This window comes from Macaca fascicularis, chromosome 8 (assembly GCF_037993035.2).
Source record: "Macaca fascicularis isolate 582-1 chromosome 8, T2T-MFA8v1.1".
NCBI classification, from domain to species: Eukaryota; Metazoa; Chordata; class Mammalia; order Primates; family Cercopithecidae; genus Macaca; species Macaca fascicularis.
The window spans coordinates 122,157,717-122,177,316 of NC_088382.1; the positions used below are offsets into that span (position 1 = coordinate 122,157,717).

At 32.9% G+C, this 19,600-nt stretch overlaps 1 protein-coding gene across 6 annotated transcripts in view; it reads right to left on the reverse strand.

Moving 5' to 3' along the window:
• The window catches only part of CSMD3 (CUB and Sushi multiple domains 3), a 1,225,248-nt gene that overhangs the window by 324,846 nt on the left and 880,802 nt on the right, over positions 1-19,600 (reverse strand). For all 6 annotated transcript variants that reach the window (XM_045398613.2, XM_045398612.2, XM_045398610.2 and 3 more), the window contains 3 exons: positions 17,299-17,490; positions 13,102-13,228; positions 11,208-11,410 (listed from right to left, as the gene is read on the reverse strand). In XM_045398613.2, coding sequence (XP_045254548.2) covers positions 11,208-11,410; positions 13,102-13,228; positions 17,299-17,490 — 522 coding nt within the window. The remainder of the gene's footprint in view (positions 1-11,207; positions 11,411-13,101; positions 13,229-17,298; positions 17,491-19,600) is intronic.

Consider the following 19,600-nt stretch of genomic DNA (forward strand, 5'->3'; position numbering starts at 1 on the left):
TTATAGTAAACAAGACAGTGTGATAAAAATAGACATATAGACGAATGGAAGAGGAAAAATAACTCAGAAATAAATCCATATATCTACAGCCAACTCATTTTTAACAAATACGCTGTGAAAGGACTTCAATAAATGGTGCTGCAGAAATTGGATATCCACACGTAGAAGAATAAAACTAGACCCCTATCTCTCACCATATGCAAAACTAAAATCAAAATAGGTTAAGACTTAAATGTAAGTCCTTAATCTATGAAACTACCAGAAGAAAACATTGGGAAATACTTCAGGACATTAGTTCTGGCAAATACTTTGCATAAGACCTCAAAATACAGACAATACAAGCAAAACTAAATGAACGTGATTATATCAAACTAAACAGCTTCTGTAAAGCAAAGTAAATAATCAACAAAGTGAAGAGATAACCTGCAGAATGGGAGAACATATTTGCTAACTATCCATCTGACAAAGGATTAATAACCAGAATACGTAAGGAACTAAAACAACTCAATAGCAAAAAAACATAGCAAAACAAACCAAAACAAAAAAGAAACCCACAAATAATTCAATTAATAATTGAACAAATGCTTTGAATAGGCATTTTTCAAAATAAGACATACAAATAGCCACCAGGTAAATAAAAAAATGTTTAACATCACTAATCATCAGGGAAATATGAATCAAAACCACAACAAGATATTATCACACACCAGTTAAAATGGCTACTATCAAGACAGAAAATAACATGCTGACAAAGATATATAAAAAAAAAAAAAAGAGGGAATGCTCATGCACTGTTGGTGTGAATGTTAATTAATGCAGCAACTATATAAAATAGTACGAAGTTTCCCTTAAAACCTAAAAATACAACTACCACATGATCCAGCATTCCCACTGCTGAGTATTTACCCAAAAGAAAGAAAATTAGTATATCAAAGAGATAATTGCACGTCCATGTTTATTGCAACCCTATTCACAGTAACCAAGGTATTCAATCAACCATTATTTGATGAGTGGATAAAGAAAATGTGGTGTATATACACAATGGAATGTTACTCAGTCACAGGGCGGTGGGGAAACATAAAAACATGTCACAGTAACATTGGTGGAACTAGAGGACATTATGTTAAGTGAAATAAGCCAGCCACAGAATGACAAATATTGCATGTTTTCACTTATATATGGAAGCTAACAAAAAATTGATCTCTTGGATGTAGTGAGTCAAATGGTGGTTACCAGATACTGGGGATTGTAGCATTCCAATGGGATGAAGAGGGTACAAAAATACAGTTATATAGAAGGCACAAGTTCTATTGTTCAACAGCACAGAAGAGTGATGATAGTTAATAAGAACTTATTTTATATTTCAAAATAGCTAGAAGAGAATATTTAAAATGTACAACACAAAGAAATGATAAATGTTTGATATAATGAATATTCCAATTACTATTATTTGATAATTACATACTGTATGCATGTATCAAAATATCCCTTGTACCCCATAAATATGTACAACTATTACATATCAATAAAATAGAGAAATAGAAAATATCTCAAGACAAATGAAACAAAAACAAAATATGCCAAAATGCATGGGAAACAGAAAAAACAGGATTATGTAAGAAGTTCATAGCAATAAACATCTACATAAAAAGGAAAAATGTCTCAAATAAATAACCTAACTTTATACTTCAAGGAACTAGAAGAACAAAGAAGCTCACAGTTAGCAGAAGGAAGGAAATAATCAAGATTAAAGAAAATAGAAAAACAAAATAGAAAATAGAAAAACAATTAAAAAATAAAACTAAAGTTGGCTTCTTGAAAATCTCAACACAATTGAGATTCCCTTAGCTATTCTAAGAAAAATGAGGTAAGACTAAAATAAATAAAATCAGAAAAGAAAGAATAGTGCTACAGACATAAGAGAGTACATTGAACAATTATATGATAACAAGCTGGATAATTTAGAAAAAAAAAAGTGGATAAATTTATAGAAATATACAGGCTATCAAGACTAAATCATAAGAAATAGAAAGCCTGAACAGACTCATTACTAATAGGGCCACTTCAGCAGTATTTTAAAATCTCCCAACAAAGAAAAGCCCATGACCAGATGACTTCACTGGTGAATTCTAGCAAACATTTAAATAAGAATTAATTTCTATCCTTCTCAAACTCTTCTCACCCTTCTCAAACTCTTCCCACCCAACCCCACAAATTGAAACAAACAAAACAAAACCAAAAACAAACAAACAAAACATTTCCAAACTCATTTTGTAAAGGCAATATTCCCTGATACCAAAGCCAGAAAAATACACCACAAGAAAAAAAAAAAAAAAAAAAAAAAAAAAAACTAGAGATCAATATTTCTGAAGAATATATGTGCGAAAATCCTCAACAAAATACTAGTAAACTAAATCCAACAGCATATTAAAATGTTAAAAGGATCACACACAATGTCCAAGTCAGATTTATTCCTGGGACAGATGGATAGTTCAATATATAAAAATCAATTATTTTCATACACCATATTAACAGAATAATGGATTAAGATCACATGATCACATGATAATTTCAATAGATGCAGAAAAGGCATTTGACAAAATTAAATACCTTTTCATGCTAAAAAAAAAATCCTCAATGCATTAGGAATAGAAGAAGAAAAATGTTTCAACATAATAAAGGCCATATATCAAAAACCCACAGCTAACATTGTACTGTTTGGAAAAATAAAATAAAAAATAAAAAAATAATAAAACCTGAGAACTTTTCCTCCAAGATCAGAAATAAGTTAAGGATGCTCACTTCCCACTCCTATTGAGCATAGTACTGCTAGTCCTGGTCAGAGCAGTTAAGGTAAGAAAAAGAAACAAAAGGCCTCCACACTGAAAAAAAAAAAAAAAAAAAAAAAAAAAAAAGGTAAAATAGTATCTGTTGGCAGATGACACAATCTTTTATATAGAAAATCCTAAAGATTTGTTGAAAACACTTGTTGGAACTAATAAATTCAATAAAGTTTCAGGATACAAAATCAACATGCAAAAATCAATTGTGTTTCTACATACACTAACAATGAACTATCTAAAAAGGATACTCAGAAAACTATCTAATTTAAAATAATCTCATAAAGAATAAAATACTCAGAAATAATTTAACTAAGGAGGTGACAGACTTGTATACTGAAAACTATAAAACATTAATGAAAGAAATTAAAGATGCAAACAAATGGAAGAACAGCCTCTGTTCATGGATTATAAATAGAAAAAAATCATTTCTACAATTCACATGAACCCAAAAATAACCTGAATACCAAATCAATTTTGGAGAAGAATAACAAAACAGAAGGCATCAGATCTCCTGATTTCAAATATATATTACCAAAGTACAATAATCAAAACTGCATGGTACTGGCATAAAGAGAGACATATAGAACAATGGAAGAGAATAGAGAGACCAGAAATAAATCTATGAAAGGGTAACAGGTCTGCACCTTAAGACAAGGAAACAAAAAGGTGTGGGAAGATGGGCAGGGATACCAGGAATGCACAAAGGGGAGAGTATAGTTTCCTTGACAAACGTTATTTAGAAAATTGAATATCCACAAGCAAAAAATGAAATTAGTTCCTTATCTTATAGCATACACAAAAATCAACTCAAAATGGATTAAAAGCTTAAACACCAGATCTTAAGCTGTAAAACTTCCAGAAGGAAAAAAAAAAAAAAAAAGAGAGAGAAGAAAGCTTTATAACGTTGGTATTCACAATGATTTCATGGACATGACACCAAAGGCATAGATGACGAAAACAAAAATAAACGAGCAGGAATGCAACCAACTTAAAAGCTTCTGTACAATCAACAAGGGTGAAATGGCAACCTATGGAAGGGGAGAAAATATTTTCAAGTCATACATGTAATAATAGATCAATATCCAAAATATGTAGGGAACCTCTACACCTCAATAGCAAATGACTGATATAAAACAGTCAAAGGTCTTGAATAGGCATTTCTACAAAAAAGGCATACAAATGGACAACAGGTATATGAAGAAATGGCTAACATCACTAATCATCAAGGAAATGCAAATTAAAATCTCAGTAATATATTACCTCATACCTGTCAGGAGGGTTATTATTTATACAAAAGGTGTTGGCAAGAATATGGAGAAATAGAAACTCTTACATGCTATTGGTGGGAATGCAAAATGGTGCAGCCACTATGGAAAATAGTATGAAGTTTCCTCAAAAAAGTCAAAAATTGAACTATTTTACAATCCAATAATCCCATTTCTAGATATTTATCCTAAATAATTAAAATGAGGATCTTGAGGAGGTATTAGTACTCCTAAGTTCATTGCAACATTATTCACTATAGCCAAGATGTTGAAAACAACTTAATTGTCTAATGACATATTAAGAAAATATGGCAAAGACACACAATGAATACTATTTGGTCTTTAAAAGAAGGATTCTGCAATATTCAGCAACATGAGTGAACCTTGAGGACATTATGCTAAGTAAAATAAGATAGTCACAGAAACACAACTACTGCATGATTTCACTTATATGAGGTATCTAAAATAGTCAAATTAATAGAATCAGAGTGTGAAATGTTTTTTTCCAGGGGCTTGGGGGAAATGGGATATAAGAGTTACTAATCAACTGGCATAGTGTTTCCATTTAGCAATATAAGTAAGCTTTAGGGACCTGCTATACAGAGTTGTACCTAGGCCAAAATAATGTACTCTGCACCTAACATTTTGCTTAAAAAGTAGATCTTGTGTTAATTGTTCTTATCACAGTAAAATAAATTGAAATAAAAATAATGTGGCTGTTGAAAGTACTCTAAAATGATTAAAACATATGTAATATATCAGGTAGTTTAAAATGATGAAGATGTATTTAATGCATTATTATGGCTTCAAATAACCATTCAATTATGATTCATATTTGGCATATATTAATAAAACTGCCCTCTTCACTAGCCTATAAAATGTAAACATGATACACAAAATAAATTTTACTAATTTCTGTTCACACAGCTATAAATGATCAGTGCATGATTTTCTCTCTTAAAGTTTTATCACTTACCTAAATAAGTTTTATTGAAATGGGATCATGGCTACTCCCTGCTTCTTAAAAAAATGTTTCTGGATGTATGAAATTCTTGGATTTACAAATAGTAATTAAAAAACTACTCTGGATCATTTTCTGCTATTTGTTTTGGTTTCGTTTCAACTTTCACAGGGATTGGTTTTCGTGGAATCCTTGCTGATCTCTGCTTGGTTGTTTCTTTACAGCACCTTCAGTAGAACTGACTTTCCTTTTGGACATCTTAGTGGATATCAGCTTTCTTAAGAAATGAATGCTCAGTACATACTTTTTCATTAAACATTTACTTTTTAAAATCTCATTGCTGCCATAAAGGTCTATTGCAAGATAATTAAAAAATGTTCATGATAAAGTAATTAGTTCCAAATTTACACAATAAAATAAACAGCATATATACTCGTGGCATGAGTATTCAGACTATATTTTGTAGGTCTGTAGATCAACTGCTCAGTCTCTATTTCTACACATACTTCAAGAAGACATATTTCCCATATTTCCGCCTAATCTTGCCAATTCATGGCCTGGCAGTCTTATGTATCTTCAAACCACAATACATACTGTAGCATAACTATCTGTTTATACAAAATATCAGGGCAACAATGTGAAATGCTCCTCCTAGCCAGGCACAGTGGCTCAGGCCTGTAATCCCGCACTTTGGGGGGCTGAGGTGGGCGGATCACAAGGTCAGGAGATCGAGACTACCCTGGCTAACATGGTGAAACCCTGTCTCTACTAAAAATACAAAAAATTAGCTGGGCATGGGGGGACACACCTGTAATCCCAGCTACTCAGGAGCCTGAGACAGGAGAATTGCTTGAGTCCGGGAGGCATAGGTTGCAGTGAGCCAAGATTGTGCCACTGCACTCCAGCCTGGGTGACACAGCGAGATTCCATCTCAAAAAATAAATAATAAAAAAAATAAATAAATGCTCCTCCCACCACCATCTAGGGTCAGAATGGGTGACCTGTTCAACCTAAGAATGTTTCATTTTATCTATAAGTGTCCTACATGCTATCCATGAAAGGTAAGTGTTAATTACCTAGCATCTGGAAAAAGTTGAGAAATAGATACAAGTTATTATGGCAAAAAAAACACAACTACTTTTGCACCAACCTAATAGTATTTGTCTTTCAGATGTTACCATGAATTATAATTACTGAGCACTGCAGACTTATGTCACAAAGCAGAGATCTAATAAATACACTGTGGCTTATTTTAATGAACCATTAATAGTCATATTTTGTTAAAAAGGGAAAATACAGGTTAAATGTCAAAACAGTCAGAATGCCAGGACAACAGACATAAATGAGGACTGTCCTGAGCAAACCAGGGAAGAGCAGTACATATGTGGAAATAAGTAATTCTGTCTAGTAGTTCATTGCTACTAGAAGTAGCATTTAGCCTAGGCCCTGGAAAATGACTAAAAATGTACAAATTTTGAATGTAGGCACAAGGGTTTCAGGAATATGGAAGAGAGTTTGCAAAGCAGTAGAAATGTGCAATGATATTGTCCTTTCAGAACAATTTAATTAGACCTCTGGATGTATATAAATGAATAGTGAGGAGTGAAGCTGGCAGGCAGGTTGGGGCATATTCTGGAGGCTTTAAATATTATGCCAAAGTTTTGAGTTTAGATCTGTGTGGCCATTAAATAATTTTCAACAGAGAAGTGATGTCCAATTTTGTATTTCGGAAAGATCAATCAGGCAGAAATGTGGAGAAAAGTTTGGTTGGAGGGATAAAGAAGTGAGGGGCTAGTCGACTGTTGGAGCAGTGCAGGGAACAATAAGGATGAGAACAAAGGCAGGGGCACCAAGCAATCGGTTAAAGCTGGGGAACTTCAACCTCTCATGGCTAAGGGATCTATTTCCTTGAGATTTTTTCAGCAATATTAGCTATGGGCCTCAGCATTTTGTATTACCCAGCAGGGGAAGATTCATAACAGAGAAGTCAAAGAGTGAAGAGCATAGAAAATGCTCTGTCAAAATCTACTATTCTGTGGGCAAATGACAGCATGATACCCAATGATATCCTCCCTGGGGAACTAAAGTGGAATGAGACAGGCAAATTAAAATGTAAGCAGAGGATATAGAAGCTGACTGCCGAGAAGCGAGGACAGCACATACGACAGCATGAAGTGGCAATGTTAGACTTAAGTAGCTCTGATTAAGCAAAAGTGCCTTGCAGACAATAACACCAATAGATAAAGCAACAGACTCTACAAAGGATGAATGGATCATGAAATAAAAGTCATGAGGCTGCTGATAGTGGCTTGATGATTATAAAGTTGGTCTGTGACCTACATTTCTGTTAAATTCACTTTGCACCAAGTTTGGGGAAATACGTATCACCTGTTATATTCATTGGTGAAGACTGTTCTGCTACTATTGCCTGATTTATTATTTTTAATTAATTATTTTGACTTTCAATGGACAGCTATTTGCTCAAAAGAAGAATGGCATTAAATCGTACTCATCGAGGAAGGGGGGCTCAAATAAAATCTGACAATTAAAATGACAATACTTCCTGATTGTGTAGGAGCGTCCTGGTTTGTGCCTATTGCTGAGCTTAGTTTTTATTAGCACTTGCTTTCGATCTCTGAAATACCTTAAGTCTGGATAGTAAATTATATTATTACCCTGTACAAAATGTTTGTTCTATATAGACATTTAAAGAGACAAAGGTGTTCATGATATTAATATATTTGGGGGAGCAAAGGCATCATAATAAAAATACCACTACCAGCCTGGACAACATAGTGAGACCTCATCTCCACACACACAAAAAAATAAAAATTAGTGAAGCGTGGTGCACACCTGTAGTCCTAGCTACACGGGGGGCTGAGGTAGGAAGATCGCTTGAGCTCAGGAGGTTGAGGTTGCAGTGAGCTGTGATTGTGCCACTGCACTGCACCCTGGCTGATAGAGCAAGACCTTGTCTCAAACAAAAACAAACAAACAAACAAACAAAAAACAACCAAAAAACTTCTAGAACAATGAATTGCTACATTGTTTATACTGATCTTCATTTGGAGAAAAAGAAATACAACCAGTGGAAAGAGCATTAGCTAGAATAGTAAGAAAATACTTTACTGAAAAGGGATCTTGGCACAGAACCTGGAAGGATGAGCAGAATTTAAGCACAAGGGAGCAGAAGTAACACTAAAGCAAAAAGAAGGTTTGGTGATGGAAAGCAGCAGAGAGACAGAGAGAGACAGTTTGTGTGTGGGGGTGTGTGTGTGTGTGTATGAAATTAAGAGTTGCTTGAGTTAATGAAAACATGAGTTTGAGAATTAATTGGTGATAAATATGTTTAATACCTAGTTCTTAATAAACTCTCCTAGGCTGAATGAGCGAAATGGATGAACATATGAACGAGTGGATAGGATGAAATAGATTTATCTAGGGAAGAAGAATTTAGGTAAGGCATTGAAGTGGCAAACATGAACCCATGAGCCAAGTTTGACCCACAGTAGTTGTTTAGTGGCCTATAGTCCATTTACTTTCTCTTTAATATTACTTGTATACTTTAGAAACTAGACGACTTTAGATAAAATTTCTTATTTGAAATTCCACTTTAAAAATTTCCTGTCTTCCTACAGGGCAAAATGCCTACAGCCAGAGAGGGCATCTGTCCATTTCAAATGGGCATGTATGTACTCTAGCTTTCCCTCATTTCTTCTCACTTTTTCACTTATATTTCATCTCCTTTTTCAGATTGGTACCTTTGATGTGGTGCTGGGAATGATAATCCGGAAACCAAACTGATTAAAATGTAGAACTCCATTGCGACTAATAATATATAACTGAAAACCTTCTATTCCCTCTGGCATAATTAATGCATGTATCTAGAATAATAATACTGTAATAATAACTGCTAAGCATTTAGTATGTACAAAGCATGACATTAATCTCCTTTCAGACATATGAGTTTGAGTTATCACTCCAGGCATCTGCTAGTTGTATGATCTTGAACAAATTAACTGACTTTCTGAACATTAACATATTTCTTTGGGCAATGAGAATGATAACCATATCTTATATGGCTTTTGTGAGAATTAAATGAGATTATGTATATAAAGCATTTAACTTAATTCTTGGCACCCATCGAGACTTCATTCATGAAAAGAATATTTTCCCATTTGAAATCTGAACACTTGAAAAGCTATTTAAGCATATATTCTGGAAAAGATCTCTAACCAAGAGGCTAATTTTTCATTCACAATATAGTAATCATCAATGTAACTTTATTTCAATAGGTTGGTTTTAAGGCTCAGATCAAATTTCTATCCATCTTAAAAGAATCTTACAAAGGTAGAGTTATTAAAGTTCTAGTATGAAATATATTGTTTCCATAACTTTAATGTGCCCTACAAATATAATCAATATAAAAATGTACTGCTAATTTTACAGATTATCTACAATAAAAATTCCCAGAAATGCATGTAAAATAGCATGTTTCCACTTAACCAGATAAGATTGAGTGCAAAGTGTAAGTTGCATTTGTAAACACTGAGCCTGAGACACCTTTTCATATTACTGTATGCAGATATTTAATCGCAATAACAATTTAAGTGGAAAACACTATGTATTACTGATCTAAAGTAAAAGTAGGAATTGTTTGTTGCTAAACTAAAATAGGAATAACTAAAATTAAACCACTCTCTGACAAATTGTTCCCACTTGAAAAAATATAAACAGTAGAGATTAGAATATACAAATATGAAGAATATTTTATTGGTAAATATTTTCTAATTGGGAGAAATTTATATTCACCTATTATATGATTATTTTCTTACTTTAGTCCCTTTTCTCAAAATACGTATTTAAAGTGCAAATTTAAAGATATTAACTTTTCAGTTTATACCTCCCTTTCACATGAGCTTGGGTCATATAGTACAAAATAATTCATTTGTGTTAATAGGTCAAATAACTGTTTTCCATAAACAAAAAGTCAGCCAAGAGAATTGTTTGACTGTATAATTGTTTACCTAAAATGGCATATTTTGTTGGCACTGATTTCAAAAGTCCTTCATGCTTTTAAAAATTATTTGTATTATTTATTTTCAAGACATTTCAATGTTACATTTATTTATGTAAAAATAATAGTTCATTAGGTACCAACTATCTACTCAATACCAAATACTGTGCACACATGATTCTGTTACATTTAATAACTTATTTATGAGATGAGCATTGTTATTCCTATGTCAGTTAGAAAACCCAGTATTGGGTCACTAGGTAAGGTGCCGAAAATTAGCAGTTAGTAAGGAGCCAGAATTTGAATTCCGACACATTTGAAGAGTACCGGTTTGCACTCTCATAGTTGATCATAGAAACGTTGATACATTTCTGTTAATAGGACTTTTTAAGACTATACAGATAAAAAATCTATTAGATAATTTTCTCAAAGAGATAATGTGTATTAAAAAGTTAAACTAATATTTTAAAATTTTAAGATTGTATTCATTTTATCCATCAACTAAACTAACATTTCTTTTACAGAACACATATATTTAGTCACTTAGCAGTGCCATGAGAAGAAAAAAATTAACAAGACAAGAACACTGGTAATTACTTACAAGGAATGCTATTTCATTGTCATATTATTGTTATAGAAAATCTTTAATTTAAAAACTGTCTGAAATATTTTGTCAAAGATATCTGTGAATATATAATTAAGATATTTAAAGAATAAAATAACAGTAAAAATGTAGGGTTGTATTTTTTTGTAATAGCAAGTATTCATTTCCTTCCTCATCTGCAAAACTTCACATTTTAAAACTTTCACTTTTACAGTATTTCCAGATTATAAGCTTTTGTGATGTAATTTTTTTAGCTGAGTAATTTTAACACCATTTTTACTTTAAGAATAAATGGTTTTACAAGTGGAGAGAAGTCTCAATAATTAATATTCAGAATTAATTGTATTACCTTTTTCCCATGTATATTTTACCTTTTCTGCAGAGATACAGGAAGAGCAGAAGCATAAATATTTAAAATCATTAAAATTTTAAAGTTAAAAATTTGAACAGTAAAGTTAACACGACTATTTACATTACCTTCCTATTTTGCATTAAGAAACGTTTTGAAAGAACTTACTTGAAAACTGAATTGCAAATCCAGATTTGCTAATATAAAAATCCGTGTCAAACTGGATGGTTACTATGTTGAGGGTGCTATGAATTCCTTCAGGAATAAGAGATCCACTAATTTCCTTTAAAAGCATCTCATTTTCTGGTGGACCATCCCAGACTCGGAGTATATCATGTGATGCTTCCGTATCAAAAGCAAGAAACTGCAAGCTGTGGGAGAACCATATTTCTCTGTTTACTTTAAACAAGGATTCAATTTTAAATAAAAAATAGAGCAAATGTGCATTGTGCCTTTTATTAGATATTCTTTTTTGCTATGTGATAAAAATGAATTATGTAAATAGCATATATTCTTAATATATTTTTCTTGAGAAGTATACTTTGTTTCTTTAAAATATTATTAAATACACCATTACATCACCTTTGCAAATTGTAGAAACTTCAGGCGTACATTCTTTCTTGTGTTCATGAATTTAACCAGGGCAACAGCAGGGGACATTTACAGACAATCTTCTACATGTTAGGCACTGTTCAAAATGCATTACATATATTTTGCTTAATTGTTATAATGACCCAATGAAGTAAGAATAATTTTTATCTCGATTTTACAAATATGGCAAATGGAGTTTAGATAAATGAAATAATTGCCCAAAGAGTGGCATAATCACAAATTGAACTCAAGTTATCTGATTCTACAGTGCACACTTTTATCACTGTTCCATGTTAAATCTATTGTGTTTTATGTTTAATCTAGACAAAATTAGAATCGGGTACTTTTTGTGCTTGGTGCAAAATTTAGAAATCTAATTATATCAACGTGCTCAACTCTACATACAATACATTTATGTTTGATACATGAATCATTATAGCTTTAAATTTGGGCTGCAATTTAATATCAAGCAATGTTTAATTTTTAGAAACTGCAGAATTCTCTTGAATTTATTACTTTCAAGTTTAATAATTCTAATATTTATATAAAGCAAGGCATGACTTAGACTAAAGAAAAATAAACTGAGGATGATACAGTGTAGTATGTTTTGAGTTTGCACATTGCCTTGCAAAAGTAATGTACCAACTCATCCATCAATGCATAGGAGTGTACCACCTAGAAGCTTGTCTGAAGTTCCATTTTATATAAATAGAATTTATATTACTACTTTATGTAAGTGTGATTCTCAAGTTTTAAAGTTATTGTTTGTTATTGAAAACACACTAAGTAGCTCATATGTCAAGGGTGATTCTAGCCAAAGCTGCATAGCAAGGCTGGAACTGAGAGCCTGTGATAGCTATGAAAGTCAGACTGGTGTTGTTTTCAGTTACTTATATCTAAAAGGCAGCAGCAATGTGAAGAACTCTGCAGAAAAGGGAAATCTAACATGATTACAGGGGCAGAGAGCAGGTGTTTCACAAATGTGTTTAGGGACAAGGACAACAGGAAATGGTATTCAGTCCCCTTCTATTCTTATTTCTCCTAATTGTTAATGAGGATGCACTAGGGTAATAATCTGCATAACTCTGTATATCAGTCAAAATGGGCCAGGAGTAGTGGCTCACACCTGTAATCCTAGCACTTTGGGAGGCAGGGGAATTGCTTGAGCTCAACATTCTGAGATCAGCCTGGTCAACATAGTAAGATCTCGTTTCTACAAAATACTTAAAAATTAGCCTAGCCTGGTAGCACATGACTGTATTCCCACCTACTGGGGAGGCTGGGGTGGGAAGATCATTTGAGCTAGGAGGAGGAGGTTGCAGTGAGCTACTGCCTTACAGTCTGGGTGACAGAGAGAGATTCTGCCTCAAGAAAAAAAAAAAAAATGAAACAAATGGATATTAATTTTATATAGGGGTTGGTCAGGTACTTCAGATGCCCTAGTAATGTTGAGAAAATGTAATTCATTTACCTGACAATATTTCCAGGATCTACCTCAATCATCCACATGCAACGCAGATTATTGTCATATGGAAAAGGATAGCCAGGAGATAAGATTCTTCCTGATGATTCTCCTTTAAAACGACCTCCACATTCAGCTGATAAAAAATAATAAAAATTTAGGCCACAATTTAATGCCAATCTTTTCAAAACAATTACAAATTTCTCATGAGTGTACAAAAGAATACTAATTTCCTTTCTTTAAAGTATATATTTGTATAAACTTTTAAAGTATTAATTGAAGCAAGAATATATAATGCAATCAAGTAATAATAGAGTCTCAAGTTAGATCACAGAAAAGACAATAAAACAGAAACCTACTTATACAATTAAAAAAAAGACACACTCAAAACCTCTGAGATAGGATTCCAAACATTTTAAGATGTGTTGTTAAATAACGATAATTTAAAAAGGGAAACAGATGGCAAGTCGCTCACTGCTAGCGAATTGCAGGCTGAATAATTCATCATCTTTCTACCCCACCTTTGAGAAAAACTAATCTTTACTGCAGTCCCTCAGGCCTTCTAAATTTCATTGTCCTTTTATTTCCCCTTTAAATCATTTTAAACCCTTTCCCTTTTACTCTCCCAAAAGTCAAAGTGACATTTTTTATTAGATTCCTTACTTTAGTAAAATCTAGTTAGGTTTTGATTTAATATGGTCTCTAATTTTTATAAAAATTATGAAACTAAGAATGTAAGTATTATCATGCAATATAATTAAAATTTTATATTTTAGGGGATTCCTTCTCCATTTTAATACTATTTAATACTATTGTGATAACTAGAGTGATTTTACATCAGTGAACAACCTAGAAAGAGTCTCTGTACTAGAAAAGAGAGAACTAAGTATTTTGGTTAGCATATTGCTCTACATCTTTAAACCCTAGAAAAAAGGAAAACACTGTGGAATGCTTTATACATTTGAATCTTTGGTGATACTTCTTGTTATTAGGCACTTGTGTATGAGAAACCTCCCCTTATGGCCTTCCCAGCTCTGTTTGCCAGAGTTTAACACAAGTTACTCCATTTTGATTCTGACAACTTTCCTATTATCTTAGATTAAATAACTGAATTAAACTTTTTATTTTTGGTAATAATTATTATTAATATTATTAGACCAAAGAAGGTCAAAGCAGGAAAATTTTAGCATTTGAAAGAGACCTAATAACACTAGAATCTAATGGCTCAAATTTGTAGGCTGCATATATGTTAACTTGTTTCAAACATTTTAGATACTATATTGCACCACACTGTGATGGATAGTTTTATGTGTCAACTTGACTGGGCTATTAGCGCCAGTTACTTAATTAAATACTTATCTAGGTATGAAGCTATTTTATAGATATGGATAACATCTACACTCAGTTGACTTGTAGGCCTCATTCAATAAATTTGAAGACCTTAAGAGCACAATTAAGTTTCCTGGGGGGGGGGGGAAGAAATTCTTTCTCAAAGTTTCAGCAACTCTGGCCTCAGTTTCTAAGCTATTAACTTGCCCTATGGATTTTGGACTTATCAACCCCCACCATTGCATGATTCAGTTCCTTAAATTAAATAAAGCTCTATAGATAGATAGATGGATAGGGAAGATGGAGAGAGAGAAAAAAAGAGAGAGACAGAGACAGAGAGAAAGAGAGATATCCTATTGGTGCTGTTTCTCTGGAGAACCCTGACTGATATACCCATGGAGGGCTAAGGGAATATTATCTTTTATTGCAACATTAATTTAATCTAATTCATAATAACACCCTCGGGAGATTTTTAAATTAAAAAGATATTAGTATTTAAGATGTTATCACCATTTATGGTTTTCCATTTTTTTTCTAACAAAAATCCTGTTGGACAATCTGTAAACATAATTGTATTAATTCACTTTTCATCATTTATTTATGATTTATCACTATTTGGGACATACATTTAATTTAAGAACAGAGTTGATACTTGTTCTTCTAGATTAATTTATAGTCAATTGTAGTATTTTGTACTATATTGCATCCTGAACTTAAATATAGCTGTTTCCCCCCAAATTTCTTTGTTGTAAAATATTGCTTGGCATTTTGACCTCAAAAGAGCCAGTGCCATATGCTGTAGTACTGGAGTTCATATTCTGAGTAAAACTTATGTTTGCAGAATAAAATGAAATACAGTGTTTAAAGAAGAGATACAGGTTAAATCCTTCCAGCTACGGTGCATCAAAAACTAATTTTTGTTTGATCAACGAATAAGCTTCAGAAACATAATTACCTACAAATAATCCAAATAATTAAGAAAAGTTTCCTTATCTGACTGAGGCTAAGACATAGCTGTAGTAGATATTTAAGGTTAATGAGCACAGGATATTATAACCATAGGCCAAGTGTTAAAGCTATTAATCACTGCCAGTAGAGAACACCATCTAAAATAGAATTTCATCTTCGGTTATCATCAAATTATTCAGTATCACTCAACATATGTCCAACTGTTTATAGCTGCTAAATTTATTTGATCATCTATCATTAGAATTTTATTTAAAAAGATAGATTACCCTACCCATGAAATCTTGCACAATATCAAGTCAAAATGTTTTGATTTTGAGTATTCGTAAACATAAAATGCATTGATTTGTTGCAAACATAATTAAAACCTTCTGGTCTCAGACTAAATGTCCTTCCATTTGTATAAAATCTTTCCAAAAAGTAGAGAATGTCTTCAACTTGATTCAACACATGTAAAAATATATATATATACATTTAATGTATTTGTTTGTGGTTTTAATTTTAAAAATAGCATGGCCAGTCAATATTTATATGTTTATGGTATTGTGCTATTAAACTCTTAATGCTTTTCTGAACATATTTCATAATCACATCAGAGAGAATTAATCAGTAGTACATTTTTCTCATAACCAGTGACAATGGGCTGATTATTGATCATATTCCAGGTTTTGGCAATTTAATTTGATTATTATTTTAGGTATCGCCCTCACAATCTGTCCAAAATTCAGATGCTGTCTGAAAGAAAGAATTGTGATTACATTTTAGTTAAATAAAAACACGTTTGTTTTCTGCATGAATCAATGTTTTAATAAACCAACAGAGGTCTCATAGCATCAAAAGCACTACACAATTAGTTACAAGGCCTATAATAACTAGAATTTCATATTTTCTATTTGTATTCTAGCAAGTTTTATGGCAATTCCTATGTTGACCATATCAAAAAAATGATAGAAATATTCTACTTTTGTCAAAAGGTTCAGGTCTTAAAAGGTAAGTCAAATTGCACATTAAATATGTGTGGTTTTTTGTATATCAATTATACCTCAATACAACTGCTAAAAATAAAAGATTTGAGTCAATTTTATCCATGTAGGCATGACACAGAATGGATTTCTGCCTCTATAAATGCCATCAAAAGAGAAAAGCTGAAGAATCACTGCATATTTGTTTCCTGCTGGAGAGTTAGTGTTTTGCTACAAAGTTGTTTTCCTTTGTTGTCCTAGTATTCCAATCTCACACCTATTTGGTCTTTGGAGCAGAAAAGAAAAAAGAGAAAAAGAGAGGTCTCTATCCACAACTGTCAATATTTGTCTATCTACCTTCCTGCCTACCCATCTTTGCATTAACTAATCTGCAAGATGGTAGGAATAAAACGGTATCCCAGCTATGTAAACAAGACAAAAAATGATCGTTCTTTAGCTTCATAAAGGCAATATATCTTATGTTACTCTCACATTCCTTTTCCTATTGAAATTGGTTGTTATTCTGTACATGCATGAGAAAAGAGAATAAGTTACTGTTTTCTCTAATCCACCTTGATTCCACAATGTGTAATACTTTTGTAAATTAAAAATCTGGCCAATGCAATTCAATAAATGTGAGTGATTAAAATTCTTAACATTTTAGTAACGAGTTCAATTTTATGTCAAGGTAGCAGAAATGAAATGACTTCGAAGAGACCATATTGTCCCCCACAAACTATAAGATTATGGGAGGAATAATGAATAAAGTTATGAAAAGTATCTTTTCATTTTCCATTAATTTTCTTTTGACAAATTGAAGCTATGAGTTCATTAATTTCCTGATATAAAGTGTTAGTTGTAGGAGAGCAGAGAGAATTTCTTAAAAATGCAAAGAAATTGATAAAGTTTTCACAGAAATATTCAGTGAAAATCTATGAGAGTATCCTACCAATACAGGAAGGCAGAGGATAGTCCCATGCCCTTCTCTCCCCTGTCATGCACTTGAGAAGGCTACTTCCGTGGAGAGTGTAGCCTGGATTGCATCCGTAAATGATGGTGCTACCAGCAAAGTGGCCTTGGTCACTGATCTTGTATCCAAATTGTGGAATGCCAGGATCTTCACAGTGTGAGAGTTCAAAACCTGGGAGAAAAATATAAATTGATTAAAGGCAAAATTTAGGAGGAGAATTTAAATCTATACAAATCATTCCTTTCCTTTATTATTTTTGATGATTACATACTTATTCCTAGTCATATTACCTATCATACAACAACCACACAGACCTTTTTTTCTTGAAAATTAAAATTTGTTGTGTTTTTGAAGTTTATCAGTGATACCCCATAGTCTATATAATTACATGGCTTGTGGTATTAAGCTTCTCGTCTGTTTCAAGTGATTTAGAATTGATAGTAGATTCTGAGTGATACTGTGATATAAGAAGAAGTGTATATTTGTCCTTTATCCTTGATTCCTGTCACAGAGCTCCTAAAACTCTTGGAATTTCTTGAGTGATAAGGGTGAGAGTACAGTTTTTGCTATTTATAATAAGTCATCCATACCTGAGTTTCTAAAATGAAGTTCTTCCTGGAGGATGGGGGCTGATCGCCAGAGAAACCCACCATATGATTAGAAGGTTGTGTTGGAACTTTTCATAGCCAGGTCATATACATACATCTCCATGGAGGGGAGAAGAACTGAAGGTTGAGTCAATTACTGAGGATCAATGATTTAATCAATTATGCCTATGTAAAAAAATATCCGTAACAATCTTAGACAGAGGGGTTCTAAGAGTTTTCAGATTCATGAACACCTCCATGTGCTAGAAGGGTGATATACCCCAAATCCCCACTCCGTGGGGACAGAAGCTCCTGCACTTGGGACACTTCTGGACCTCAGCTATATACCTCTTCCTTTGGTAGCTCTCCGTTTGTATCCTTTATAATAAACCAATAAAGGTAAGTAAATGTTTCTCTGAGTTTTGTGAGTATTCTAGCAAATTATCATACTCAAGGAGGAAGTTATGGGAATCCCCAATTTGTAGCTGATCAGTCAGAAATACAAGAGGCCCAGCTTTTCAGTTAGCATCTGAAGTGTTGACATTCTTGTGGGATTGAGCCCCTAAACTGTGGGGTCTACGCTAACTGCAAGTAGTGTTAGAATTGAATTGAATTACCAGACATCAAGCTGGTTTCAAGGGTTGGCTCTCAGAATAGTACACCCCAAAGTATGCACTTTGGCACGTTGAGTGCTTTGAACGAAAAGAGATTAGAAGACCTCAGAAGCAATGTCTCTCTGACCTTCTGCACTCCTGCCCCTTGCCCCTTTCTCTCTCCCAAAGCTAGTCATACAAGCCAGAATTCTTCTTCTCCAAGGTGAATCATAAAAACTAGAAAACCTCTCCACCAAAGTGAACCACAGAACCTAGAAAGGTCACTTTCTTCCTTCTCTCTTGAAAACCCTCATTCCATAGGGATCCTCTCCCATACCCTGGAAAGGAAAGCTACATAAAGAGGTCAAGAAAAATTTGAATAAATAGGCTTACTGGGTTTCCCCTTCTCAATCTATTACTGACAGATTATATCTTTTACGACCAGTTTCATTTCTATACAGCTGTCCATTCATCACTGAACCACAGCATACAAACAGACAGTTTTACAGGGTTCCTTAGGTCTTTATTTCTAAAGGCTCCCATGTCATAGAAAACCACGATTCAATAAATTTGTTATGCTTTTCTCTTGTTAACTTATCTGTTGTTATAGGAATATCAGCATGACACGTATGAGGGTGACCAAAGGCATCACAGCTTTCTATCCCTATACCAGAGAGTTGGATAATTGGTTAGTGTGAGGAAGAAACATACATATATGGTGTCAGAAGGGTTGTGAGCAGAGAATTGGGTTTTGCATCACTGATCAAATAACTACTAAGATCATATCATCAAAATTTTAAAATTAAGACAAAATATGTGAAATAATAACTAGCCAAGTAATAAATATGTCAATTGCAAATATAACCAGACTGCTTTAGTTGTATAACCTTAGAAGAAAGTGAATACTCTCATATTTAAAATATACTTTATTGAGCTAATATACTAATCAGCTTGATGAACTCTAAATTTTTACATTCTACTTTCTCCAGAAAAAGCATAATTCTTAGAAATTCTCACAGGAAAAAAAAATAGAAAAAAAATAGAGGCTTCCCACATGTTGTCATTCTGAGATGTAGAGATAATATTTTTGTGTTTCTACAG